Here is a 27,574-nt window from a genome sequence, read left to right as displayed (position 1 = left end):
CATTCAGGGGCCATTTGAATACGTGCATGTGGGGACAAGTAGCAATCTATTATATTTGTCTCGTTTATTGAGCTATTTATAGTCGTACTGGGATATAAGGCCAATTCACCTGAAATCCCTCAGAGATCGAAAATGAAGGCTACTTCAGCAGCCACAATGGATAAGCTACCCCACAAATTGCAGCGGAGCACAGTATGGAAAAGTACAGCCTCTCACGTGTCTCTCATACACAAATAGTTGGCTGAGTCTATTACAACCTTCCCACCGCAAAAAAAAAAAAATTTAAAAAACCATGTTCCTCTCCAGCTCACAACGGGGAGAAATGTATCACCCTAGTCGTGGCCCCACGAGACTCCTCTTCCTATTATCTTACCCCGCCAGCTTTGGTCCCGCCCCAGGCTCAGGAATAAGGTGGCCCAGGCGGCTCCCCGGATCCCGAGTGTGCAAGCCGGGAATCTAACCAGTTTCCTCCATCCGTCTAACCATGTGAGCCAGCTCTGAATAACGTGCTGCTCACCAACTCGGTGGACTCTGCGGACGGTCCGCCCACCCCCACGTGTCAGCTACCCTCCCCCACGTTCCCACGCTTCGCGGAGAAGGCCGGGGAAAGAATGGGGGCAGTCGAAAGCCCGGGCCCTAAGAAGGATCAGCCCACTGCCATCAGTCCCACCGCGATCCCCTCCCACCCACAGCCCTACCCTGCACAGTCCCTTCCTCCCTCCTTCCTGGGAAACCAGGCCCTTGCCTCGGAAACCTCCTCTTCCTCGTCGTCGTCCTCTTCTTCCTCGCTGTTGTTACTGCTCGTGCCGCCGCCGCCTCCTCCTCCGCCGCCGCCGCCACCGCTGTTGTCGCTGTCGCTTTCGCTGCTGCTGGGGGGTCGGCAAGTCCGGTTACGCTTGGCCTTGTGGTGCTGCTGCTGCTGCTGCGGCGGCGGCGGCGACTTCTTCTTCAGGAGCAGGTCGCACACTCGCACCATCCCACGAGGAGACGGGGCCGAGCGCGCCCCGCCGCCAACGCCGACCTCCGCCGCCACCCCGGGGGGGGCCGCTACCGCCGCCGGGGGGCTCGCTTCTCCCTCCGCCGCTGCAGCTCCTGCCGCTGCTGCTCCTGCCGCTGCCGCCGCCGCCGGAACCGTCGCCTTCTCCATCCCCAGGGAAAGAGGGTGGGTGCGAGCGGGGGGGGAAGGGGGGAGTGTGGGGCTACGCTCTGCCGCGACTTCGGCCGCACCGGGGCCGACACAGCGCTCGGGGCCGCCTCTGCCGCCACCGCCTCGGTCACCTCTACTGCCGCCGCCGCCGCCGCCGCCGCTCCGCCAGCTCTCACCTCGTCTCGCGATACTAAGGGCGGGGAGCCTGACGACGGGAGGGAGGGAAGGAGCGTGAGAGAGCAAAGGTTGGGGGGGCGGAGGGGAGAGGAGTGGAAGCCGACGTGGGTGTCGGCAGTCCCAAAGGAGCAGAGCCTGGAAAGAGAAGAGGTGGGCCTCGGGTGGCCTCCGCTCGGGGAGGGAGCGGCACCGAGGGACAGTGGGGGCCGCGGGGACGGCCCCAGCGCCGGCCAGCTCCGGGACCGCTTCACGTTCCGAGCTACTTCCCCTGGCCCTCCCCTCAGCACACCCAGCTAACTCTCCAGCCCTCTCTGCTCCCTTCCTCGCTGGTCCCGAGAACGCCGCCGCCGGCGGAAGTGGGTGACGTCATCCGCCGGCGCCCGCGCGGTGGCGCGCAGGTGGTTGGCAGGCGCAGGCGGCTGGAGGCGGCGGCGGCCCCAGGGCAGGCTAGCCTAGTCAAGCGGGTGGGGATGGCCGCGCGACCGGAAAGAAGCGGGCTCGGACGCCGGGGAGAGCTGGTCTCGGGCCACGTGTAGGAAGTTGCTGCTGAAGCGCGGTCCATACTTTGTTAGCTGGAGGCTGGATCGACCAGATCCGGGAGTCTGGGGCCTCTTGGGCTGCTGCACGGAGTTCTCGTTGAATTCCTGGCCTTTTCCAAACCATAAATCAAGGCTTTGGGTTTCCAAAGATCTGATCTTGTAAAGGAACGAGCCTTTGGATGTTAGACTTCCAGAAACTGGGGTTCCTGGTGTGTGATACAAAGGAGTTGGAATCGATATTTTAAAACACTGCGGCTCTAAAGTTTACAAAGGAGAAGAAGGATGGGTGGCCTACGATTCACCGAATGATTCTGATTTAGCTCTTGTTGCCTCAATGTTTGTCTGATGTAATCCTCACAATCATCGTTGTCTTTATTAATCTCTGGAAAGTGACACTGTCATGCAGGAATTGCAGGCTCCCTTTTAGTGTCCGAAAGACTTCCAAGACTTTGGAATGGTGCTATTGTTTATTGAGCTCAGAAATGCTCCTTTTTCGTCAAGTCCAAACCCAGGAGCATAAGGGAAATGAAGCAAACTGAAGAGCAGATGTACTGGCGGAGACATAAATTTTTTGTTAAAGAGTATGTCACAGTTAACATGATTGCAAGAATGTTAAGTTTAACTATGTGTTTTGTAGGTTTGGGTTTTTTTTTTCTTCTGGCATTCTCATCAAAACTGTGGGCAGCTGCCCGTATTCTGCAGAGTACCATGACCGAATTGGCAATGACTGAATAAATTCATTCAAGGAAATACTCATCATGCGCCTACTGTGTGTAAAGTACTTCATGAAATCAAAATCTTGGCATTCAGCAGCTTTGTAGTGTATTGGGTGCTATGGAAAAATCAAAATGTTAACCACCTGCCTGTTATCTCCTGCAGTAGTTGCTGAGTTCCAGGGTAAAACAATATCACTGTGTATCCTAACCACTGCGGATTTACATTCTATAACCTAACCTGGATCCCTCCATTCTGCTTTGTATATCCTTAAACACCTCTTGTTCCTGCTCCAGCAGAATCCTTACAGCATTTAACCGTAGCCCCATATCATCTTAGTGCTTTACAGAAGATTGAGACTACTAGGTACAAAACTCAATTCTCCGAATGCTGAAAGCAAATACTCCCTAGTCTTTCTTTTTCCCAATATCAGAAGAAACTCTCTCCTCTTATGTAAGATTAACTCACCATTCCTATCTAGTTCAATCCCCCCCTCTTTTTCCTCCATTAATTATCTTTTCTATCTTCAGCCCTTCATGTGTGTTCTTCTTTAGCTTATCTGCCTGTAACGGGCAAGTGTATAACCAAGTTTATTTGAAGATTTTGTTGCTTGTTTTGTTAACCTGAGTTCACCTGTCAATTCCCTGCAGTCTAACTTTTGTACTTATCACTCCATAGACAAGGCTCTCTTTGAAGTAACCCCACTGCTCGTAAGAAAGTGAGTTCAGGTTATTTTGCACGTACCAAGCTCTTTGCCATATCATTGCCTCTGATTTATAGTGCCCCTTTTGCACACCAACTAATTGCAATCCTATAGGACAGTTGCCCCTGTGAGTTCTGAGACTGTAACTCTTGACCAGAGTAGAAAGTCCCATCTTTCTTTCACCAGACAGCTGATAGTTTTGAACTGCTGGACTTATGGTTAGCAGCCCAACCTGTAACCACTAAGCCACCGTGCTCCACAATTGCACACAGCTCGACCAAATTCTCCTTTCCCTTGCAATTAATTACATGTGGCCACGTGCTTGCATGCTACCAAATAAAAAGCAAATGGACGTGATGTGCTCATTTCCAGACTTCATAAAATTCTCCCATATAGTATTTTCCTTATTTTTTTCCATCAACTGTACCAGTGATTTTGGTGGCCATATAAACTAAATGTTGAAGAGAGAATAAGCCAAGTGACTGAAGAGCTACTTGGAAACAAGCTACCCAGCAATTAGGAACACTTTTTTTTAAATGAGAGAAAAATTTGAGGGTTTATCTGTTACAAGAGCTAGAACAACTGGACTACAACCTGGAGAGCTGAGCAGGACAGACGTGCTTCTGTGGACCTGCAGTTTGTGCCCGCTTCCCAGACCCAGTTCCCAGACACAGGTCAGGATCGCTCTTGGAGCAGATTCATCAGCATGAGCAGCAGGAACCCACCCAGGCTCCTGGACCTGGCCATACAGGGTGTGTTGCAGGATGAGGCCTCAGCCATCGATGCTGTGGACTGGCTGCTTCGAGAACTCTTCCCACCCCTGTTCGTGGAAGCTGTTCTCGGGGGACACAGAGAGACGGTGAAGGCCATGGTGGGAGCCTGGCCCTTCATGTGCCTTCCCCTGGGGACTCTATTGGAGGGGTGTAAGTCTCCCCACGACATCTTAAAGGCTGCACTGGATGGGGTGGATATCTTGCTTGCCCACAATTTTCGACCCAGGAGATGCAAACTGAAAGTGCTGGATTTACGCATGAATACCGGCACCAACTTCTGGAATGTGTGGGCAGGAACCCAGTCTAGTGCCTCCGTGACCTCACCACAAGAGTCAGAGGTCACCCGGCCAAGAATTCAGGCTCACAAGGGGAACAAATCCATGTTGGTGGAGCAGCCTCAGCACTTGACCGCTGTGCAGGTGCTCATAGACCTGTGCTTTCAGGAAGGACTCCCAGGTGAATTCCTCACTTTCATTATTGAAAGAGTCAAGCAGAGGCAGGATTTGCTTCTCCTGTGCTGTAGCAAGGTGGAGTTTGTTGGGGATGCACCGCAACTTCCTGTCATTGGGAAGATCCTGGAAATGGTGCCTCTGGACTCTGTGCAGGAGGTGGAAGTGCATGGCAGATGGGACCTGCACAGCCTCACCTGGCTGGCTCCTTACCTGGCCCGGATGATCCAGATACAAACACTCTTTCTCTCTGAATGCAGCCTGTATTGCACACTCCCCAGGGAGGAGGACGAGGTGGAGAACCTACTTGACCAATTCACCTCTCAGCTCCTCAGGCTCCCTCAGCTCCAGCACCTCAGCCTGTACTCTGTCGTTTTCTTCAATAACCGCCTCCACCAGCTGCTCAGACGCTTGCAGACCCCCTTGGAGACGCTCTGCCTGAGTCACTGCATGCTGTTGGATGACGACTTGACCTACCTGTGCTGATGTCCCTGCACCAGCCAGCTAATGTCCCTGGATTTCAGTGGCGTGCTCAGGGATGGTCTCAGTTATGCATTCCTCTCGGTTCTGCTGACCAGGGTCTCAGCCACCTTGGTCCACCTGGATTTAGCTGACTCTGGCATCCAGGATTCTGACCTCAGAGACTTGCTGCCTGCTCTGAGTGCCTGCTCTCAGCTGAGAACCTTGAAGCTCTGCGGAAACCCAGTGTCCATGGCTGTCCTGCAGGACCTGCTGGTTCACACTGTCCCAAGGTGCAAGTTTACCTTTCTCCAGCTTCCCGTCCCTCTGCATTGCTATGTGGGCCCCCAAGGAACACTGCAGCAGGCTGCACTTGAAGAGGTGATGGAGGAGCTGAGGCTGAGCTTGCCACCCAACAAATCCCACTCAGTAGGATTTACTTACAGACTGTGTCATGAAGTTTGTGATGTAATCTGTGTTCATCTGGACAGTTAATGCCACAAGCTTCTTCTTGGTCAATTCAGCCCTACCTTTGGCTTCTGTATCTAAGTGCCATTTTTGAAAGACTAGTATTTCCTATATCCTTGAGGTTCTGGTTGGGTCCCTGAGGATTAGGTCATGTTTGCTAGGAATAAGAGGGACGTTGGGGGCATGTCTTAAAGAATATATCTGATGTGACCTGCATGACTGAAGTCCACCCTTGGTTGCCTTCCATCCATAGTCGACAAGGGATGCAAAGGCCAATCAACCATCAGGCAAGGGCCATGGGGATCCCCATCAAGATCCAACAGCCAAGAGCACAGCGTATCCATATAAACCAAGGCCCCTGCCCGGGGCACATGCAAGAAGGACGTAACAGAGAGGTCAGGAAAAGTGGAGGTCTTCTAGTACTGCAGGCTCCTGGAGTGGCATCCCAGCAAGACCTTCCCCCGCCTTCTGAGAGAAACCCACTGCCCATCACTGTGCCCTGCACTTCTGCTTCCTACCACTTGCAATAGGGGACAATAAACGTCTGTTTCCAAAGCAAAAAAAAAAAAAAAAGAGAGAGAACGACTGTAACTTCTCTGGAAATTGAGTGGTAGGGAAACAAAAAAACAAAGAAAACTGCATACTGGGGACAAAGTAATTGGTAACTCTGTCACCTAAGATTACTGACAAGGAGACCACATATCTGTTGATAAGGGAAGTGCCAAGGAAATGCTTGAAAATAGCCAAGTGGTATTTTGTTGCCGTTTGCATTTTACCTTTAAGAAGGTTTTACAAGTTAGTAATACACTCAGGAAAGGATTGGCAGAAATAGAGGGACTAGAAAGTATACAGGGACGTGTATGTGGAAGAATTGAAAAAGCTGAATTTCTAGACATGAACAGTAAAACTGAAACGAGGAGACCTGAATACAGTTCCCTTTATGATTTAATACAGCAACAAATATTAGATCCAAGTTCATTTATTTCAGGTGGCTTCAAGGTGGCCAAAATACATTTTGAAGGAAACTGGCATGAAACAAGGAAGTAAATCAGACATCAAATTTACAAGAGTTTGGGGTATTTTTACTAGAAACAAATATGTCGGAAATGTAAGAAATTTTATTAGTACACAAACCATGAGACAAGGTGAAATATCTTTATTCACATATTAAAACAACTGTTAGGCACCCAAGTTTTAATATATAGAAAATTGAGTGTAAAATAAGCTTCCTAATACACATGATGTGGTCATGGAGAAAAATAAACAAATAAGAACATTTCAGAGGTTGGTATCGATCGCGCCATTCAGAATAATGGACAAAGGTGTTCCTGATAAAGAGTTGAATTGAGATCCCATCAACACTTCCTCCACTTTTCAGATGCTCGGTATTTTATCATTATTATGAATCAGTAATGCTTAGTGTCAGTCATTTATCACTCCCATGAGGGAGTGAATATTAAAGCTATCTTGCCTTTAATGTGCCATTGGGTTTGAAGAGAACAGCTCCCCACCCCAAAACTCATTCTGGTCCATAGCCACCCTATAGAAGAGAGTAGAACTGATCCTTTGGTTTCCATGGGTTTAAGTCTAAGGGAGCAGAAATTGTCCTTTCTCCTTCAGTGCAGCTTGTGGATTTGAATTGCTGACCTTGTGGTTTACAGTCCAGTCTGTAACTCCCTACACCACCAGGACTCCTTCAGGGAATAGTAATAGAGACACTTTGTGTTTGTAGGTTGCACCTGGATCTAACCAAGACAATTGCACACTGCTTCCAAATCCATAACTTTTAGCCTGATCCAGTGAGGAGATGGAATTTTCTATTGTCTCTCTTGGGTAGAATGAGTTATATGTGTGGGAAGAGGGAAAATATTTAATGGCCAGAATAGTGTATTCTTGCAGATGAGATTCTTCTTCCTGGGCACAGAGTATGACTCGATTCCCGATTCTCCTTTGCAAATAGGGGGACCAGTTAGATGTCTCCATTAAGTCCTAACCAGGGGAATATGAAATGTGATGGGCTTCTAATCCAGATCTGACCTGTAAAAACTACATGAGCAGTCCTCCAAGCTCTCTCCTCTCCACTGCAACCTGGAAAGATCTGTCTGTGCTAGGGAAGCCAGAAGCTGGAAGTACTGATTTTTTTTAAAATGCAGATTAGGTACACCTGTGGAGTACACCTGCATTCTTTAGAGTTAAGGCCCTGGGGTCTGAGGGTCTATCCTAACTAAATGGCCCTGACCCCTTCCTCTTGCTGCAGCTATCCATTCATTACCTTACCATAATTTGCTAGGCCACAAAGGACCCTTACTCCCCAGTCACAGTAATGGGGTTCAGGTATATGGACAGGTTAACAAAGTCATGGCATCAATGCCATTCTCAGTTTTAGCCAGCAGTATGGAAAACAAAACTCCAAAACCAAATTCACTGCCATCAAGTGGATCCTGACACATAGTGAGTGACCCTGCAGGCAGAGTAGAGCTGATCCTTAATGTTTCTGAGGCTGTAAGTCTTTCTGGAAGCAGAAAACAACATCGTCTTCAGAGCTCCTGGTGGGTTTAAACAGCTGACCTGGCAGTTAACAGCTTAATGCCAAGTATGGAGAAAGTGACACAGACTCTGGAATTATAAGCAAAGACAAATTGCCTTTGACCTTTTCTCACTGTGTGACAGAACCTGCCTGAAAATAAATTATTATAGGAAAACAGACACATTCTCTTACAAGAGGAGGAAAAACTTCAAAAACAAAACTACTGCCAAACTCATAGCTCATGAATTGAGTGAAATTTCCTGGTTCTCTCCTCAGGGCTGAATCCCCAAGGGGTAAGGGATAGAAACTGCTAGAATATTTAGGGATCTGAAAACAGGAGGAGCTTGCAGCTTGTTCCCTTTCCCCCGCTTGGAAGTCTGTGTAACATGGGAAGCTAGTAGCAAGTTAAAATGACAGCAGATTGCGTTTAAGCAGAGATGTTCAGGCCGTCTCACCATTGCAGGGGCAGTGAATTACTTATTATGTTTCTTCTAGCCAATGTCTCTGTAGCTCCCACCAAATGACCTTTTTTCCTGCATGGATCTGGGTAACAAGGTGGGAGAAGACACTGATAGGATTCACCTGTATCCTTGTTAACAGGCTTCACTGAATTGCTATCCTGTTTGGTTATAAAAAGGAACCCTTTGGGGACAAGAAGGTTCTCACTATCAGCAAGAGCCAGGAAAGGAACTGGTCCTCTGTACTCCAGGGTTCCTGTACAGTGAACTGTGATCTAGGAAACCACGGTGGCAAGAGGAGAGGAGAAGCCTGAATCAGAGCATGAGTCAGTGGTGGGCTCCCCAGGCCACACATCAAGTAAAACAGCTTTACATGCTCCTTGCACAAGCCAGTAGGCTGGCTTCCGTGGAGTGAGGTGCCTCTGGACATTTAATTGGAGGGGTGGGGGGGTTGGCTCACTGACCCAAGGAAGTGGCGCTGTGTGCCTTCAGTTTGCGGCTTCCTGGAGTGGGGTGCCTCTGGGCATTTAATTCGGGAGGGGTGTCACTGACCATCGAACTTGAGTTGAATGCCTTCATGTTGAGACTTAGAATGGAGTGGCATGGCCTTTGGGAATTTATTAGCAGCCCCGAAGGATTGTAGAACATATCCTGACTCAATAACTATATCCTGAGCATTTTCCACCTGCATTGCAACTTGTTAACTTCCTTAATAAACCCTTTAATCCTGAATATAGTCTGTGAATTCCGTGTGGCCAGTGCACTGAATATGAGAACCTAAATGAAAATGAAGAGAATGCTGTTTGAGCCAGAACACAACCAGAGTACAGGGAAAAAGTTGTTACAGAAATATTCCCTTAAGAGGGACTTAAATATGGCTTGTAGTATAAAAGTCTAATTGCTTTCCTGGGACTTTCCCCCTCCCCCCTCTGCCATACAGAGTGAGGGAAGTGCATGGCAGAAGCTTTGGTATAAGTTCATGAATTGGATGGAGAAAGCTCTTGAGAAAAAGACACTATTCACAGGTTCTGAGAGAAGAACCTTTGACCACACTGAGATAATAGATTAAATTCTGTCAATCATGGGCATTTCAGCCACAGATACATGGAGTGCTCCTTAAAAGCAAGGATGGCAAGACTTAGTCTTTACGACTTCAGACCTGTTGTCAGTGGAGACCAGTTCCTGGGGAAGGACATGATGCTTTGTACAGTACAGAAGCATGAAAAAGATGAAGGCCCTCAAGGAGACGGCTGGACACGGTGGCTGCAACAATGGGCTCACACACGACAACAATTGTAAAGACGGCTGGAACCAGGCAGTGCCTGGTAGTTCTTAAGGCTGGACCCAACCTGAGAGCACCTGACACCAACAACCACCACTTATACACAAATTGAAAGAAGGGGAAAGAGATGATCCGGCAGCGTCGCCCTCATACTCATTTCTTAAAATCGTGGCTACAAAGGCTAAAATAGAAACACATGTTTGTTTGGGGCAGAGCCTAGACACTATATCGCAACCCACTGCTAAGGGGCAGAAAACAGATTTACAAATCATTTTTTAAATCATTTTATTGGGGGCTAGTACAACACTTCTCACAATCCATCCATCCACCCATTGTATCAAGCACATTTGCACATTTGTTTCCCTCATCATTCTCAAAACATTTACTTTCCACTTGAGCCCCTGGCATCAGCTCCTCATTTTTCCCCTCCCTTCCCATTCCTCCCTCTTTCATCGACCCTGAATAATTTACAAGTCATTATTATTTTGCCATAGCTTAGACTATTCAGCGTTTCTCTTCACCCACTTTTCTGTTGTCCAACCTCCAGAGAGTGGATTATATATAGATCACTGTAATCGGTTCCCCCTTTCTACCCCACCTTCACTCTACCCTCCTGGTATCACCACTGATCCTGAGGGGTTCATCTATCTTGTATTCTCTGTGTTTCCAGTTCCCATCTGTACCAGTGTACATCCTCTGGTCTAGCCAGATTTGTAAGGAGCAACTGGATCATGATAGTGGGTGTGTGGTGGGGGTGAGCATTTAAGAACTAGAGGAAAGTTGTATGTTTCATTGTTGCTACATTGCACCCTGACCAGCTCATCTCCTCCCCACTACCCTTCTGTAAGTGGATGTCCAGTTGCCCACAAATGGCCGTTGGATCCCCACTGTACACTCCACCTCATTCAAAATGATGTGATTTTTGTTCCTTGATGCTAGATACCTGATCCTTTCAACACTTCGTGATCACGCAGGCTAGTGTGCTTCTTTTATGTGGGTTTTGTTGCTTCTGTGCTAGATGGCTGCTTGCTTACCTTCAGGCCTTTAAGACCACAGACGCTATATCTTTTGATAGCTGGCACCATCAGCTTTCTTCACCATACTTGCTTATGCCCCCATTTGTCCTCAGCGATTGTATCAGGAAGGCGAGGACACAATAATATGATTTTTTTCCTTCTTTGATGCCTGAAACCTGATCCCTTCGATGCCTCGTGATCACACAGGCTGGTGTGCTTCTTCCATGTGGGCTTGGTTGCCTCTCAGCTAGATGGCCGCTTGTTTATCTTCAAACCTTTAAGACCCCAGACACTATATCTTTTAATAGCTGGGCACCATCAGCTTTCTTCACCATATTTGCTTATGCACCCATGTGTCTTCAGCAGTCTTATCAGGAAAGTGAGCATCTTGGAATTCCAGTTTAATAGAACCAAGTGGTTCTTACATTGAGGGAGTAAAGAAGTCATTTTTTTTCGGTTTCCAAACTATAGTTATTGAAATGCAAAGTGACCAGCAGTCAACTAAGAATTATACTAACAGAAACACCATCTTTGTCAACAAAGATTTATGATTCCAGTATCCTCTAGTGTTGGCAAGTGAAAAATGGAGGGGAGCTTTCCAGGAACCAAACCACCAAACTAATTGACCAAGGACCTTATCAACTAGGGCGCCCTTAAGCTCTTCATTCCTTGTATATACCACTAATTGTGTGCACCATCATTCCTAATGTAATTTACTCCTTACACAAATATATATTGAGAATCAGCAGACAGACCCAGAATACTCGTAGGCTATTTTTTTGTTTTAATCTTTTGGGTTTTTTTTTCATGTCTACATAATATGGGCAGGAGAAACAATCCCTAGTAGAAAACAACAGCACCGATGGTTCCTGTCAGGACAGAGTAGAGGAGGAGGTGGGTGAAAGAGAGTGGGGAGACAACAAAACCAGGGACAAGGCAACAAGAGATCTAGAATTGATGGCGAGGAGGACGTACAATGTCTAGTTGGGTTCGATCAAGTGTAATATAGCCTGGAAGAAGTACAGAGAGCTGAATGAAGGTCAGACATGATAGTGGGACCAAAGGAAAGAGGGAAGAACTCAGAGGCAAAAGACCTTTATAGAGGTATAAAATACATAAGTAAATATATTAATATAATGATAGGGATATAGGTCTACATACATATATTTATAGGTGAAGCATTAGGATAGCAGACAGACATGGGGCCTCTATTCATGTCCTCCCTCAAGGAAAGAACACTTTGTTCTAATAATCTGGCGTTCTGTGATGCGATGCTCACCTTCCCAGCACTATCACTGAAGACCAAACGGGAGCATACGCTCATGTGAAGAAAGCCTATGGTTCCTGACTGCTACAAGATACAGCATCTACACGGAATCCAGGAACATCCATGGAAACAGTGAAACCACGAGGGCAGGGTGAAGATGGGGAGAGGAGGGGAGGAAGGGGGAACCGATCCCAATCATCAACACATAACCACCCTCCCGAGGGGGATGAACAACAGAAACCATGGGGGAAAGGAAACCAGTCGGTATAAAATATGAAAATAATATTAATTTATAAGTTATCAAGGGTTCAAGAGGGTGGAAATATGGGGAGGGAGGGGAAAATGAGGAGCTGATACCAAGAGCTCAAGTAGGAAAAAAATGTTTTGGAAAGGATGATGGCAACATATGTACAAATGTGCTTGATACAATTGATGATTGGATTGTTATAAGAGATGTAAGAGACCCAATAAAATGATTTAAAAAGAAAAAAATAAGAAATGCTTGCTGATGGAGACCCAGGATTACAGCCTTCAGTATGGATTGTGACTCCGTGTAAAGAAGACCAGAGTCCTCACAACTGGACCAATAGGTCACATCATGACAAATGCAGAAAGGGTTGAAGTTTCCCTTGACGATCAATGCTCGTAAAAGCAGCAGTCAAGAGATCAAAGTACACATCGCATTGTGTAAATCTGTTGTACCATCATCTTTAAAGTGTTGAATAACAAGGATGTTACTTTCAGGACAAATGTGCACCTGATCCAACCCACATATTTTCAATTGCCTCATATACAGGTGAAAGTTGGACAATGAACAAGGAAGACCAAAGAAGAATCAACACATTTGAATTATGGTGTTGACAAAAAAAGATGGAAAATATCACGGACTGCCAAAAGAACACACAGCTCTCTCTTGAACCAAGTATAGCCAGAATGTTCCTTAGAAGAAAGCATGGTTTGTCAGGACAAGAGAGATTGACACAGTGGTTATAAGGGTGGGCTCAAGCATAACACCTGTCAGGATGGCACAGGACTGGGCACTGATTTTGTTCTGTGTCTATGATACTACAGCTTATAGTATCTATGAGTCAGAGGCATGTAGCAACACCACTTTGATATATTCTCCCTAAAAATCTAATTTCCAGTTACCATTGTTAAGCTAACAATCTACTGTCTTACACCCAGGATCTTCAGGATGACCAATTCAATCACAATTTTAATGCTAATGTTTTTGTTTTTTAGTAGGGAAGTTTTATTTTATTTTTAAAAATAATTTTATTGGGGGCATGTGCAACTCATCACAATCCATACATACATCCATTGTGTCAAGCACATTTGTACATTTGTTGCCATCATCATTCTCAAAACATTTGCTTGCTACTTGAGCCCTTGGTATCAGTTCCTCATTATTTCCCTCCCTCCCCCTCTCACGAACCCTTGATAATTTATAAAGTATTATTATTTTGTCATGTCTTACACTGCCCAATGTCTCCCTTCACCCACTTTTCTGTTGTCCATCCCCCAGAGGAGGTTATATGTAGATCCTTGTAATCAGTTCCCCCTTTCCACCCCACCCTCGCTAATGTTTTTTTTTAACTTTTATATCCAACCTAAATAGATCCACACTTAGCAAATTTTGTTTGTTCTAGGTTCATTCATATATCTATAAGTAATCACTTCCTTATCTTTGCCCCCACAGACATTGTCTTAATTTAGTTTCTATCATCTTTCACATATTCTATTATCAATAATCTATTCGTTAATAGGTAACAAAGACACACTAGCCCTTCTGTGTTATTTAATATTTTTTTCAGTCCTTTGTTCTGGAAGCAGAGCCAAGAAAGAGATGGATAAGCTGAGGGCAAAGGAGTTGGCAGCCTAGAATAACTAATAATGAACTATTGACCACTTCAGTAGTACAAAGTTGCTGCATAAATAATTCACAATCAGGTTATATCATTTGGATAATAAATTTATCTTTATGGTTGGATTTTCTTCTGCTCAAAAATATATCTCACCACTTACAGTTTAATTAAGCTCAAATTAAAATCAGTATGATTTTTCTAAGTGTACTACTAGGTGTGGAAAAAATGGAAGAAAAAATAATAATAGAAAGCCAGGGGTTGAAAATATGCTAAGAATAATCTACAAATAACAAGTGCCTGTACTCTTAGTGACTACAAAAATAAAAAAACCCACCCACAATTTACCATTGCATTTTGTGTTAATTAGTTTGGTCATTTATCCTTGTTTGTTTGGACCACCAAAAGTAAAGTAAACTCCTCCAATAGTGATATGTGAGTTTTCCTGAAATTTTTGCTTTTCAGATGAGCCTTTGGAACATCTCTTGGAAAGATGAAGTCCTCACGAATAAACCAATGCTTGTGCTCACTTAGGCAGCACATTAAAAGAAAAAAAAGATGGGATGATACAGAGAAGATTAGCATGGCCCCTCCACAAGGACGACACCAAATTCATGAAGCGCTCTCTATTTTTTTTAAAAAAAGAATAAACCAACGTAGGTAAGTAAAAGACTTACACAAAGAAAACTACAAAAATTACTGCAACATACCAGTGAGCCCTGAATAAATAGAAGAACATACCATGCTCATGGGAAGACTTCACCCTGAAAATGCCAGTACTCCCCACTGTGATATAGATGTGTAACACTGCAGCCACAACAGTGATTGAAGAACCAAGTAGTCGACCTCACACTTGTTGCCCTCAGAGCCTCCTGTGCATCCATGATCGTCAGAACAGTCTAGTATTGGTATAATAACAGACGCACAGATCACTGGGAGGGAAGTGAGAACCCAGAAGTAAATTAATCTACTTGTGGACAGCTGATCTTCAACAAAGAGCTTAAATCCATTAAATGGTGAAAAGATCGTCTCTTTAACTAGTAGTGTTGGCCAAACGGGATATCTATTTGCGGAAAAGTGAAACAGGATTCATACTTGGCACTGTATACAAAAACCAGCTCCGTATGGATCAAAGACCTAAATGTAGCGTCTAAAACTTTAATGATCATGAAATAAAAAGCATGAGGAAAACGTAGAAGCTATAATTAATGGTATAAGTAGTATGTCATCTATAACTGCAAATTTCCAAACAGCAGAAGATACATCAGACAGCTGGAACCTCCAGAAAACTAAACACTTATACTCATCAAAATAGTTCTCCAAAAGAATAGAGAGACCCTACAGCCGGGAATAAAGTTTGCGATAGCAGAGTTGACAAGGGACAAAGTGCTACAATTTACTGAACACGTCAACACCTCAACAACAAACAGACAAAAATCCAATTTTTTAAAATAGACATAGGACATGAACAGATATGCTCAACATACTCGATAATTAGGTTTTGTGTCAACTTGGCTGGGCCCAGATCCTTAGAAGTACTGAACATAAACCCCAGGCTGTCCTGTGTAGCATAGCAACCCCTTATTCAGGTCTCAGATGATGTCTCCCTGAGAGTGTGGCTTAGTTCATATATAGAAATAGATGCTGTGGAGAACACTCTCTCTCTCCTTGCTAGTGGATGCTGCATCTTTGCATCTACCGCCAGTGCTTTGTACGCCATAACACTTACTGACCCTAGGAGCCAGCCCAGCCTATCGTCTGACCAGTCCCTATGCTTCTGCATCTATCAACTGTGGTCTTCCTACTTCATCTTCTTGCCAATCAGGTTCATCTTACTTTCTGCTTCCCAGCCTCAGGATCTGCTTGGGTTTAAATGGGACTCCAGTTTAGCATCTGACCCCCACACTTGAGCTAGACGGGGCTGGTCAATCTGTGGAGTAGGGGCCTTTCTCTTGATATAAAGTTCTTTCTTATGTGTATATGTAACTGGTATTGCTTCTCTGGAAAACCCAACTGTGTTAGGCTGAGCTTTCTTGAGAAACAAACTATATATATACTCAAGTCTATGGGTCAGATGCTAGCTGGAGCCCCCTCCAGACCATTGCAGCTGCTGGCCAATGAAGCAGGAAGACGAATCAAGCGGCTGGGAGATTATGGTCTCGTAGGTGCAGAGTTTAATGCCTGCAAAGTCAGTAGAAAAAACTGGACAGGGTACTAACAGCTCCCAGGATAGGCGGGTCGCAATGGTGGCCAGTCAAAGCAGCCAAGCAAGCAGGATCCAAGCAAGACGGAAGGAGAGGAGCAAGAGATCAGTCCTCCATAGCATTTCTTATCAATAGGCCACATCGCCAAGGAGACGTCATTAGGCTGTGTCCTGATTGAAAGGGTTTAAGGCAGCGGTTCTCAACCTTCCTAATGCCGCAACCCTTTAATAGAGTTCCTCATGTTGTGGTGCCCCCCCAACCATAAAATTATTTTCTTTCTTTTTTTAAAACATTTTATTAGGGGCTCATACAATGTTTATCACAATGCATACATACATCAATTGTGTAAAGCACATCTGTACATTCATTGTCCTCATCATTTTCTTTTTTACATTCTATTAGGGACTCACACAACTCTTATCACAATCCATACATATACATACATCAATTGTATGAAGCACATCCATACATTCCCTGCCCCAATCATTCTCAAAGCATTCGCTCTCCACTTAAGCCCTTTGCATCAGGTCCTCTTTTTTTCCCCCCTCCCTCCCATAAAATTATTTTCATTGCTACTTTATAGTTGTAATTTTGCCACTGACAAAAACCTCTTTCTGCTTCTGCTGAACTAATAGCAACTGTGCTGATAATAATTTTAGCTCTTTGAACACTTTCAGGGATTGCATAATTCAGTCCTCATAGCTCATGGGATCTTGGAGCATGACAGAAAGCTGAAAAGAATGGCGGTGTGCCACCATCTCGTTGTCTGGCACTTTGTCTCTTTACGGTCTATGTTTCTTTGCTGAAGAACAAACACAACGCAATAAAAATGTAGTGCCTCATCAAAGGTATACCAAATTTTATGAAACAAATAAATATTATAAGGATTGTTTTTTATACTTATGAATAGTATGAACATTACTAAAGGCACTTAGAATATGCTGTTGTGTGGGGAGAACCCTGATTACGAGTGCCATTTTAACAATAGGTTCATAAAGCTCAACAAAAGACTAGGTATTGGTTCTAAGCAACCTGTAGGAATCACCTGAATCGTACCTCTGATTGTGCTGGGACCTGCAGCTGGAAACCATCAGCTGCAGGACAAAGATGGGGGCTTTCTACTGTCGTAAAGAGTTACAGTCTCCAAAACTCTGAGCGGCAGTTCTACCCTCGGTCACTATGAGTCTGCATTGACTCGATGGCCGTGAGTTGGTTTTGGTACCCATCGGTGGAGGCTTGTAGGTTTCGATGCTACAGGCATGCAAGTAGTACCCAGGGGGACACACAATTCAAGCAGAGGAGCGGAAGGCCACTACTGCTTACAAGTGTGCCTTCCTATCTAGAAACTCCAAACCAAAGCTCACTGTAGCTGCCTCATAATGACTCCCTGTGAGTTTCCAAGACTAAGTAGAAAGTCCAGTCTTTCTCCCACAGGGCTGCTGGTGGTTTCAAACTATCAAACAGGCAGATTGCAGTCCAACGAGTAACCACTATGCCACCAAGATAGTGCAAACCTAAAAACTTCTATTTCGAGCTTGGCTGCTTCTATGAGTCCAGCTTTATTTGATATGAATTCCTTTTGATCAGATGTAAGACACAAAAGCCTGGCATGATGTGGGAGATATCCATTTTACTGGTACAGGTTTGGGTAGAAATCTCTGAAACATAGACTTGTAGTAGAGGTGGCATGGTTTTTCACGCAAACACTAGCAACAAAGATGAAATGGTTGTTGGAGGCACATGTTCTAGCTACAACTGAAATCTGACGGTCATTTTCCTGGTCTTGGCAAGAGCAAGCGCTCCTCTGGTGGCTCAGTTCTGAGGTGTGGCTCTGAGCATTGATTCTGGAAACTCACTTAAAGCCATTCCGTGCATTCTTCGATTCTTTTCACCATTTAATGCCCTGTAACAGAATCCTTTCTGCTTAAACTAGAGTAAATTCTAGTGTGTGCAGTTTAAGCCCACCAGTAGATCAGTACTTGCAGGCCACAGACAACATCTTCTAAAGAAAATGACAATGTGTCCTTGCTTATCTGACCTGGGAGGGTTTAGAGAAATAGAATGCTTTCTAGCATCGGAGGATAGGACTCATTTTGCCAATCATGTGGCTATGGTGCGAATGAGGAATTTAAGGTTTATGGAGTGAGCTGTGCGCTTCTAATTATGTCCACCACCGCCACCACCACCAGCCCCTCCCCCCAATAGCTTACATAAAGAAGATGACAACTGAGGATTTTTAGAACTAGACTCCAGACCTGGTCAGAGAATCAGGGAACTTCCGTAGTTGCCTGGAAGAAGCTCTTGGCACCTTTAGGAAATCATAACTTAAAATAATATGCAGAGTCTGGTCTTTTCAAATTGCAGAACTACAGTGAAGGTTGAATTTGCAGATTGCCCAAGGCTTATCCACAACCTGAGAATTTTTCATGCCGAAGTAGTTGGATCTGACGCTGGAAGCTATGCTATAGTATTTGAAATACCAGCAAGGCCTCCCTCCCTTGGGGGACAGATTTCAGTGGAGCTTTCAATCTAAGGCTCTCTGCATTGAATGGGTTATACTCACAGCAACTCTATCGTACAGTGCAAAGCCATCCCTGTGGGTCTCTAAGACTGTAACTCTTCATCATAGTAGAAAGCCTGGTCTTCCCCGCACTGAGCACCAGATGCTTTTGTACTACTGACCTGGCAGTTACAGTCCAGTGAGTAACCATTGCACTACCAGGGCCCTGGATTATGAAGAAGGACTAGGTGGTACACATGTAAGGAATTAGATCCTGAAAACATTATGGTTGCAGTGGAACACTGTTTGATATAGTGTGGGCAGATAAAATCAATAGATCTATCCAGGTATGTCCTTTCACCCACTACAAGTAAAGAAAAAGGGCAACCTGGTGAGTCTCTTGACTTTTGATAGTAACACATATGGCATTTGGATATGTTGATCTAACCTATTTAACCCAGTATAGCTCAACTGATCCATAAGTGTGTAACCGATAGTACATGATTGTAGTAAACCACTGAAAATTGAAGTCATTTGTTACTGATCAATAGTTAAAACCAATATTGTATCTATGTCCTGGGGAAAGGTATTGATCATTGGTTTGTGGCATATTTGAACTCCAAGAACTCAGAATGCCATTGCCATCCACCAGTAAGAATGGTTGTTTATGGCTGCCAGCCGATAAATGAAGGCTTGGCCAGAGTCTGCCTCTTAATGGCTCATAAACCCATTCTCTCGTTCTCTCTCCGTTCACTCGTGCATTGTTGCCCTGCCTGTGCTGCTCTCATAACCGTGGAACAAGGATGTCTATAACTGGAAGGGTCAGGTGGAAGTCTCTGTGGCTACTCTTCCCTAAAAAATTAGTAAAGCAAAAGTAGTGCTGTGCGCCTGGGGACACTGCAGAAATTAGTGCTGCCGTGAAAGACTTGACAATGGCAGTGGTCCGGATTGCTTTCCTTTCTGCTTTGTCTGTTCCCTTTGACCGAGTTTAAAACAGATGAGTCTTTGGGAACAATAGTATGTTACTATAGATACGATCAGATACTGACTCTAGTAACAGCTGCCAATCCAGCTGTAGTCTCTTTAATCAAGCCAATCAACCCACTTGCTAGCACTTAGAATATGGCTACGAATCTAGCAAGAGCTTTGTTTGTGTCTATGTTGCCCAGAAGAGGGACTCAGAAGGTGTTTGCTTTTATCTCATGGGAACACGAACATATTTTCAATGATCCATTTCAGCTCTGACGCTCAGGGTTGCTAAAATCTTCAGAAAGCTTTACCATCTTACCATTTCATAACCACACAGAACAACAAACTGCCCAGCTAGTTGATGATATACTCATAGAACTAAGTTTCAGAGAGTGGGTTAAATATTTTAATGAAAATCCAAGTAAATCTGACCTCAAAGAAATTTCTGCGGATCGGTTGTTCTCAAGCATCACAGAATACCAACCCACTACCATGTTGCTGATTGTGATTTCTAGTGGCCAAGGGTTTCTGAAGCTACACATCTTTATGGGTGCAGACAACCTCATTTTTCTCCCTCAGAGCGGCTGATGGATTTGAACCAAGGATTGTGGTTAGCAGTCCAATGTTTACCCAACAGTGCCACCGGGGCACCAAATAACACTTGATAAGTTTTTTTTTTAATTTTGTAAGGAACATATATCACATGTAGAAGTGTTACTGTAATCTATTTAATGCAAATTAACAGCTTTACTTAAGTAACCTCAAAGGAAGAGACTGGTTTAAGTTGGCTTGTCAGTAGGCTTGCTTGATCATTGATGTGATGAAGTTGCTATGATATACCAATGCTTCAATGCTAATTGAAGCCGGTGGCAGGTCCCAATAAGAAGATCACAAAGTAATCCAGAATGTTGAATCAACTGCCTTTTTTTTTTTTTACTCGAAGGTAATTAATTGACAGAAAATAATTTGAGGAGTCCCGTTCACAGCCGGCGACCACGGCGACCTCCCTTCCTGCGAGTGCTGTCGGAGGGGCTGGGGGTGACATCCTCAATCCGCCCATCTTCATCCCTGAGCGGGCAAGGGCTCGGAGCGCAGACTGGGCCCCAGGGCCAGGGGTCTTGGTCCAGTTTCCTGCAGTGGCTCGGAGTTTGATGTGTAGGGCCGTGATGCCCAGCTCCTTGCACCTCTGGGCCACATCCTGGGCAGCCAACCTGGAGGCGTAGGGTGACGATTCAACTTGATCAGCCTTCACCTTCATCCCACCCGTCACTCGACAGATGGTTTCCTTGCCAGAGAGGTCAGTGACATGGACAAAAGTGTCGTTGAAGGAGGCAAAAATGTGGCAGACACCAAAGCCATTCTCTCCTTCAGCACCTGAGGGCCGAGGCGATGACCTGCTCTCCCTTCTTTGCCTTCCCCTTGCGAGGCGCCACGTCTGCGCGTCTCCTCTAGACTCCCACCGGAAAAAGCTGAATCAACCGCCTTTAAGCGCTCCTTTTGAGAAGAAATTCTTCACTTGTCTTCCAGGCTCTGAGAGAGACATTACCTTGAGAATTTAAGGACATAAGATTTTGGCAGGCCATTATAAACTATGCTTGATCTAATCCAACAAGCTATAAGGTTGTATATACCCAAAGCACTCTAATATTACTTGGAAGTAATACATGGAAAATTTAATAAAGTTGATCTTAAAAAAATAATTTTATTGAGGCCTATTACAGCTCTTATAATGTTCCACAAGGTCTTCTATTTTCTCTTAATACTTTTATTGAGGGCTTTTACATCTCTTATTACAATCCATACATTCATCCAATGTGTCAAGCACATTTGCACATATGCCGCCACCATCATTGTCAAAGCATTCTCTTCTCACTTGAGGCCCTGGTATCAGCTCCCCATTTCTTGCTGTCTCGTTGATCCAACTCATGACAGTGCCATTTATGTTGGAATAGAACTGTGCTACAAAGAGTCATCACTGATTGAGGGCCAGACCTTTCTTCTTCTGAATATGTGCGTGGACTCAGCGCTCCAATTTGCGGTTAACAGCTGAGTAGGTTAACAATTTGTCCCACCTAGGGACTTCAATCCAATATCAAAACCCTTTGCTGACAAGTGGCTTGCCAATCCTATGTGTTTCAAAGTAGACATTTCCTAGACGATGATTAAGAAGGAGTCTTGGTGATGTAATAGTTACACGTGGCTGCTAACAGTAAGGTCTGAAGTTTGAACTCAAAGATTCCCTAAAGAAGGAAGAGACTCAGTGATCCACTCCCATGAAAATTCCAGGCTAGGGAACTCAGTTCTATTCTGTTGTGTTGGGTCATTATGAGTCAGAATTGACTCATAACAACAATAATCTTTACAGAAGCAGACTGGCAGGACTTCCCTTCAACAGCATCACTGGATGGGTCTAATTCTGTAGTTGATCACTAATTAACTTACCTCATCTTTGCCAGAGACTCCAGTTGGTCCTAATGATAGTAGGATATGAAATGAGCTCATGATGAATTCTCTATCACCAGTTGATTAGGCACTAAAAATGCCATGCCATGCCTGATTTGCAGATAAATCTGGCATCTGAGTCCGTCTGCGCCAGAAGCAAACTACTGTACCATTATCTCATTGCAGACGTGTACTGAAATGCATGTAGGAGGAGAAATCCTCCCAAGGCACAAGATTTGTATATCTTATTTCCAATTTGCTTGGTGGGACAAAGCCACTTATGGTGCATTGTGGATTAATGTTCAGACTTGATGGACAAGGACTTGGGAAAAATAATGTTCAAGATTTTGGTAAGTTTGGGGAAGTCATATGTGAGCAGACCTCCTGAATGATTTCAGAGTGTGAGGACAATTGTGTCTCTCCCAAACGCTAAAGAAAAGGACCATCTCTGAGAAGACTATCATATCAGTATGTGGGCAAACATGACCGCTCCTGTAATTACCAGTTGACCAATGCTTTTCAGTGACAGATCAATGGCTATTAAACAAAGGATCATGATGTCAGAGATATCATGTTATGTATGATTTCAGAACACAATTTCTTGTCTGCAGACTGATCTCTCTACTATTATAGCTGAGAACCCAATCTGTCAGCTGCAGAACTCTTGCAGTATCACCATAAATCAGGGGACCAGCCAGACATCCCATGTCAGGTCAATTGCATTAGACCTCTTCCAATACAGAAGTAGGAACCCTGATGGGCCTGTCAACTAGCTCAATGGCAGTGGTTTGAGTTATCATGAAGGTGGCATCAATTTGACCTCAAAGAGTAAATAACTACTGTAGGGCTATATGTATTTCTTGCCTGCTATAGTTGTGGAATGCCTTGTTCAGCATCACGAACCTCACAGAACATTGCATCTGACCGAAGCACTCACTTTTATGTAAGTGAACTAAGGCAACATACTAGCAACATGCAATCATTGATTTATATCATCCATGTAATTACTGAATTGTCAAGCTATGGCATGACATGGTGCCATGATCAAGTATGCAAAATATGAGTTGGGAAATCTTATCTTCTATGATTCTGATGCTCCCCTCCCCCCTAATATCTAGAATATTTAAGTCTGAGAATGAAGGGGCTGTAATGGAATGGCTCTGCAAATGTTATACTAGTGACTAAAGTGACTATATAATTTAGTCTAAACTGGGACAATTTAAGAGTGTCATGTAGTATTTAAAGCACTTAAGTTTAGGTAGTATTTACTGACAAATTGCTGCACTGCTATTGAGTCAATTCTGATTCATAGTGATCCTATAAGACAGAGTAAAACTACTCCTGTGGGATTCCAAAACTGTAAATATTTGTTATATGTTGTGAAATATTTCTTTCTTTAAAAAAATCATTTTATTGGGGGCTCATATAATTCTTATCACAATCCATACATACATCCATTGTGTCAAGCACATTTGTACATTTGTTGCCCTCATCATTCTCAAAACATATGCTTTCTGCTTGAGCCCTTAATATCAGTTCATTTTTTTCCTCCCTCCACTCTTCTAAAAGATAGGGAAATATGGAAAAATACCTAATTTATTCTATGAAGCAAACATAACCCCAATATGTCTGATGAGACAAACCACAAGAAAATCATAAGCTGTTTTCTCTTAAGAATATACAGTCAATATTCAGACCTCTATAAATAGCCTTTGCCTCCTAGTTCTTTCCTCTATTTCCTTTTGTCCCACTATCATGCTCAGCCTTCATTTGTGTTTCAGTAATTTCTCTCAGTTACATTGCCCTTCATCAATCCCTACCAGGCCTCTCACATCCTCCTTGCCACTGATTTTGGATCACTTATTATTCTCTTGTCCCTGGGTTGGTCTACAGCACCTCCTTACCCCCAGCTCCCCTTCTCCCATGTTCCCCTGGAACCATTGGTCTCCTTTTCTCCTCCAGACTGTTCATCCAGCCTATCTTATCTAGATAGACCTGCAGAGATATAATATGCACACACACAAAAAACAAGACAGAGCAAAATCAAAGCGACAAAAGAAAGCAAAATGATGACGATAACAAAAAAACAATGACAAAATAAATAAATAATTTTAAAAAGAAAAACTTGTAAATAGTTCAAGGTCTGTTTGTTGACCTCTAGGGGTGTCCTCTAGTCGAGTCTGATGGGGTGCCATGCCCTATCCTCAAAGTCTATCCTTGGCACTCCCTTGGGACCTCTGCTCCCCACGCCGCTCTGCTTTACACCTTTAGTGTTTTGCCTCGGTGTGGTAGGGTCAACCCGGGTCAAACCCGACACCGTGTCTCCAGTGTTGTCCCTCATAGGGCCATGGATCAGTGAGGGACATCTATAGAGGTCTAAATACAGGTGTGTACATGTGTAAATATATTTATATATGGTTATGGGGAAATAGATCTATGTGCATATATTTATCAGTTTAATAGAAAAGTAGAAGATGGATATTGGGCATTCACTCAAGTACAGCCTCAATGCAAGAACACTTTTTTCTATTTAATTGGCATTCCAAGATGCTCACCTTCCCCACACAATCACTAAAGACAAAGCAGGTGCATAGGCAAATGTGGTGAAGAAAGCTGATGGTGCCTGGAATTCAAAAGATGTAGCCTCTAGGGTCTTAAAGACTTGAAGGTAAACAAGTGGCTATCTAGCAGGGAAGCAACAAAGCCCACATGGAAGAAGGACACCAGCCTGTGTGATCACGAGGTATCAATGGGATCAGATATGAAGCATCAAAGAACAAAAAAATCAAATCATTGTGAATGAAGGGGAGTGCAGATTGGGGACCCAAGACCCATCTGTAGATAACTGGACATCTCCTTACAGAAAGGTCGTGGGGAGATGAGTTAGTCAGGGTGCAGTGTAGCAACGATGAAACACACAACTTTCCTCTAGTTCTTAAATGCTTCCTCTCCCCCCACTGCAACCCCCCCTACTCGACTATCATGATCCCAATTCTACCTTACAAATCCAGCTAGGCCAGAGGATGTACACTGGAACAGATAGGAACCAGAAACACAGAGAATCCAGGACAGATGATCCCTTCAGGACCAGTGGTGAGAGTGGTGATACTGGGAGTGTGGAGGGAAGGTGGGGTGGAAAGGGGGAACCAATTACTTGGATCTACATATAACCTCCTCCGTGGGTGATGGACAACAGAAAAGTGGGTGAAGGGAGACATCAGACAGTGTAAAATATGACAAAATAATAATAATTTCTAAATCATCAAGGATTCATGAAGGAGTAGCAATACCAGGAGGGCAGGGGGAAGGTGGGGACAGGAGGGGAAGAAGGGGACACCGATAGCAATGATCGACACATAACCACCCTACCCCTCACCCAGGGGGACGAACGACAGAAACTGTAGGGGAAGGGAGACAGAAGTCGGGGTAAGAGATGAAAGCAATAATTTATCATTTATCAATGGGTCACGAAGTGGGCGGGGGGGAGAGGTGCTGATATCAAGGTCCCAATAGAAAGTAAATGGTTAGAAGAGAATGATGGCAACATATGTACAAATATGCTTGATACGATTGATGTATGGGTTGTTATAAGACCTGTAAGAGCCCTCCAAAATGAATCTTTTAATTAAAAAAACCACAGGTAAAAATAAATAACCTCCATAAACAAAAATTATGAGAATGGCACAGAATCAGGCAGCATTTCAGAAACTCAAACTCATTTCCATTGACGTGGTTCTGACTTAGAGTAACCCTTTATGACAAAGTCGAACTGCCCTTGTAGGTTTCTGGGTCTGTAAATCATTATGGAAATATAAAGCCTCACCTTTCTACTGAGGAGCTGAGGGTGGATTTAAACTGTTCACCCTGAAATTTTCAGTCCAATGGGTAACTTCCTATGCCCACAGGGTTTCTATACGTCAGAATTAACTAGACGGCACCTAACAACATGAGCATAGGTGAAATATTGAATCCAGGACGCATCCAAAGAAGACTGAAGCAATATAGAGTCACTGTACAAAAAAGAGTCACCATTTAACCATTTCAAAAGGTGGCATATGACAGTTCTTTTTTTAAATCTGTGGTGTCAAAGGAAGAGATGCAAGCTGCACTGAAGGCATGACTGGAAAACAAAGCTACAAGAATCAGCAGGACACCAATGTCAACCGATCCAGCACTGGAAAGACCCACTAGTCTCTGTCAACAAATTTAGAAGACAGTACCTGACAACTGACTGGAAGAGATCCATATTGGCACACATCCCAAAGATAGGTGACCCAATAGAATGTGAAAATTAGTGAGTAATACCACGTGCACCTTTTCTTAAGATAATTCATAAAGGTTTGCAAAAACACATCAACATGGAACTACCAGAAATTCTAAATAGGCTCTCAAGATGATGCGGAATGAAGGATATTACTACTTAGGTCAGCTAGATCTTGTCTGAAAGCAGAGAATACCAGAGAGATGTTTCCTTGTGTCTTATAGACTGTGCAAAGGTATTCAACAGGGTAGGTCATAACAAAGCACGTATTTACATTGCAAAACATGGGGATCCCAGAGCACTTAACTGTACTATGCACAGAACCTGTGCATAGATCAAGAGGGAACTGTTCAAAAAGTACAAGAAGATTTTGTAGGGTTTAAAATCAGAAAAGGTGTGCACCCTAGTTTATATTTTTATAATATTTATTCAATCTGTACAGTGAGTAAATAGTCGAAGAAGCTGAATTAGATGAAGAATGCAGCATCAGTATTGGAAGAAGGCTTATTTTTTTTTCATTTTCTTTCTTTTCTTTTTATTACATTTTATTAGGGGCTCATACAACTCTTATCACAATCCATACATATACATACATCAATTGTATAAAGCATATCTTTACAGTCTTTGCCCTAACCATTTTCAAAGCATTTGTTCTCCACTTAAGCCCTTTGCATCAGGTCCTCTTTTTTTCCCCTCCCTCCCCGCTCCCCCCTCCTTCATGAGCCCTTGATAATTTATAGATTGTTATTTTGTCATATCTTGCCCTATCGGGAGTCTCCCTTCCCCCCTTCTATGCCGTCCATCTCCCAGGGAGGAGGTCACATGTGGATCCTTGTAATCAGTTCCCCCTTCCGAACCCACTCACCCTCTACTCTCCCAGTATCACCCCTCACACCCCTGGTCCTGAAGGTATCGTCCATCCTGGATTCCCTGTGCCTCCAGCCCCCATATGCACCAGTGTACAACCTCTGCCCTATCCAGTCCTGCAAGGTAGAATTCAGATCATGGTAGTTGGGAGGAAGCATCCAGGATCTGGGAGAAAGCTGTGTTCTTCATCGGTACTACATCGCACCCTGACTGACCCATCTCCTCTCCTAAACCCTTCTATGAGGGGATCTTCAGTGGCCGATAAATGGACCTTGGGTCTCCACTCTCTGCACTTCCCCCTTCATTCACTATGGTGTGTATATATATATATATATATATATATATATATATATATATATATATATATATACACATGTACACACACACACATATATATATAATTTTTTTTGCATGATGCCTTATACCTGGTCCCTTTGGCACCTCGTGATCACACAGGCTGGTGTGCTTCTTCCATGTGGGCTTTTTTGCT

At 44.2% G+C, this 27,574-nt stretch overlaps 1 protein-coding gene, 1 non-coding gene and 2 pseudogenes across 5 annotated transcripts in view; 2 read left to right on the top strand and 2 right to left on the bottom strand.

The window, feature by feature from the left end:
• The window catches only part of ANKRD17 (ankyrin repeat domain 17), a 158,460-nt gene extending 156,781 nt beyond the window's left edge, over positions 1–1,679 (bottom strand). For 2 of the 4 annotated variants that reach the window (XM_075544213.1, XM_075544214.1), the window contains exon 1: positions 746–1,660. In XM_075544213.1, coding sequence (XP_075400328.1) covers positions 746–1,147 — 402 coding nt within the window. In that variant the 5' untranslated portion in view covers positions 1,148–1,660. Of the gene's footprint in view, positions 1–745 lie in introns of all 4 variants that reach the window. The other 2 variants (XM_075544211.1, XM_075544210.1) reach the window with 2 other exon arrangements.
• Positions 1,408–7,055, top strand: LOC142442840 (melanoma antigen preferentially expressed in tumors pseudogene; annotated as a pseudogene).
• A 7,316-nt stretch (positions 7,056–14,371) lies between these two features.
• Positions 14,372–14,475, top strand: LOC142444022 (U6 spliceosomal RNA). The gene has a single exon (XR_012783713.1). It is a non-coding gene; the product is annotated as a U6 spliceosomal RNA (small nuclear RNA).
• A 6,019-nt stretch (positions 14,476–20,494) lies between these two features.
• Positions 20,495–22,016, bottom strand: LOC142442413 (small ribosomal subunit protein uS11-like; annotated as a pseudogene).
• Between the last annotated feature and the right edge of the window lie 5,558 nt (positions 22,017–27,574).

Source organism: Tenrec ecaudatus, chromosome 3 (assembly GCF_050624435.1).
Source record: "Tenrec ecaudatus isolate mTenEca1 chromosome 3, mTenEca1.hap1, whole genome shotgun sequence".
Lineage (NCBI taxonomy): Eukaryota > Metazoa > Chordata > Mammalia > Afrosoricida > Tenrecidae > Tenrec > Tenrec ecaudatus.
Note: the sequence above shows the minus strand (reverse complement) of the source record. Positions and strands in the feature narration are given on the sequence as shown.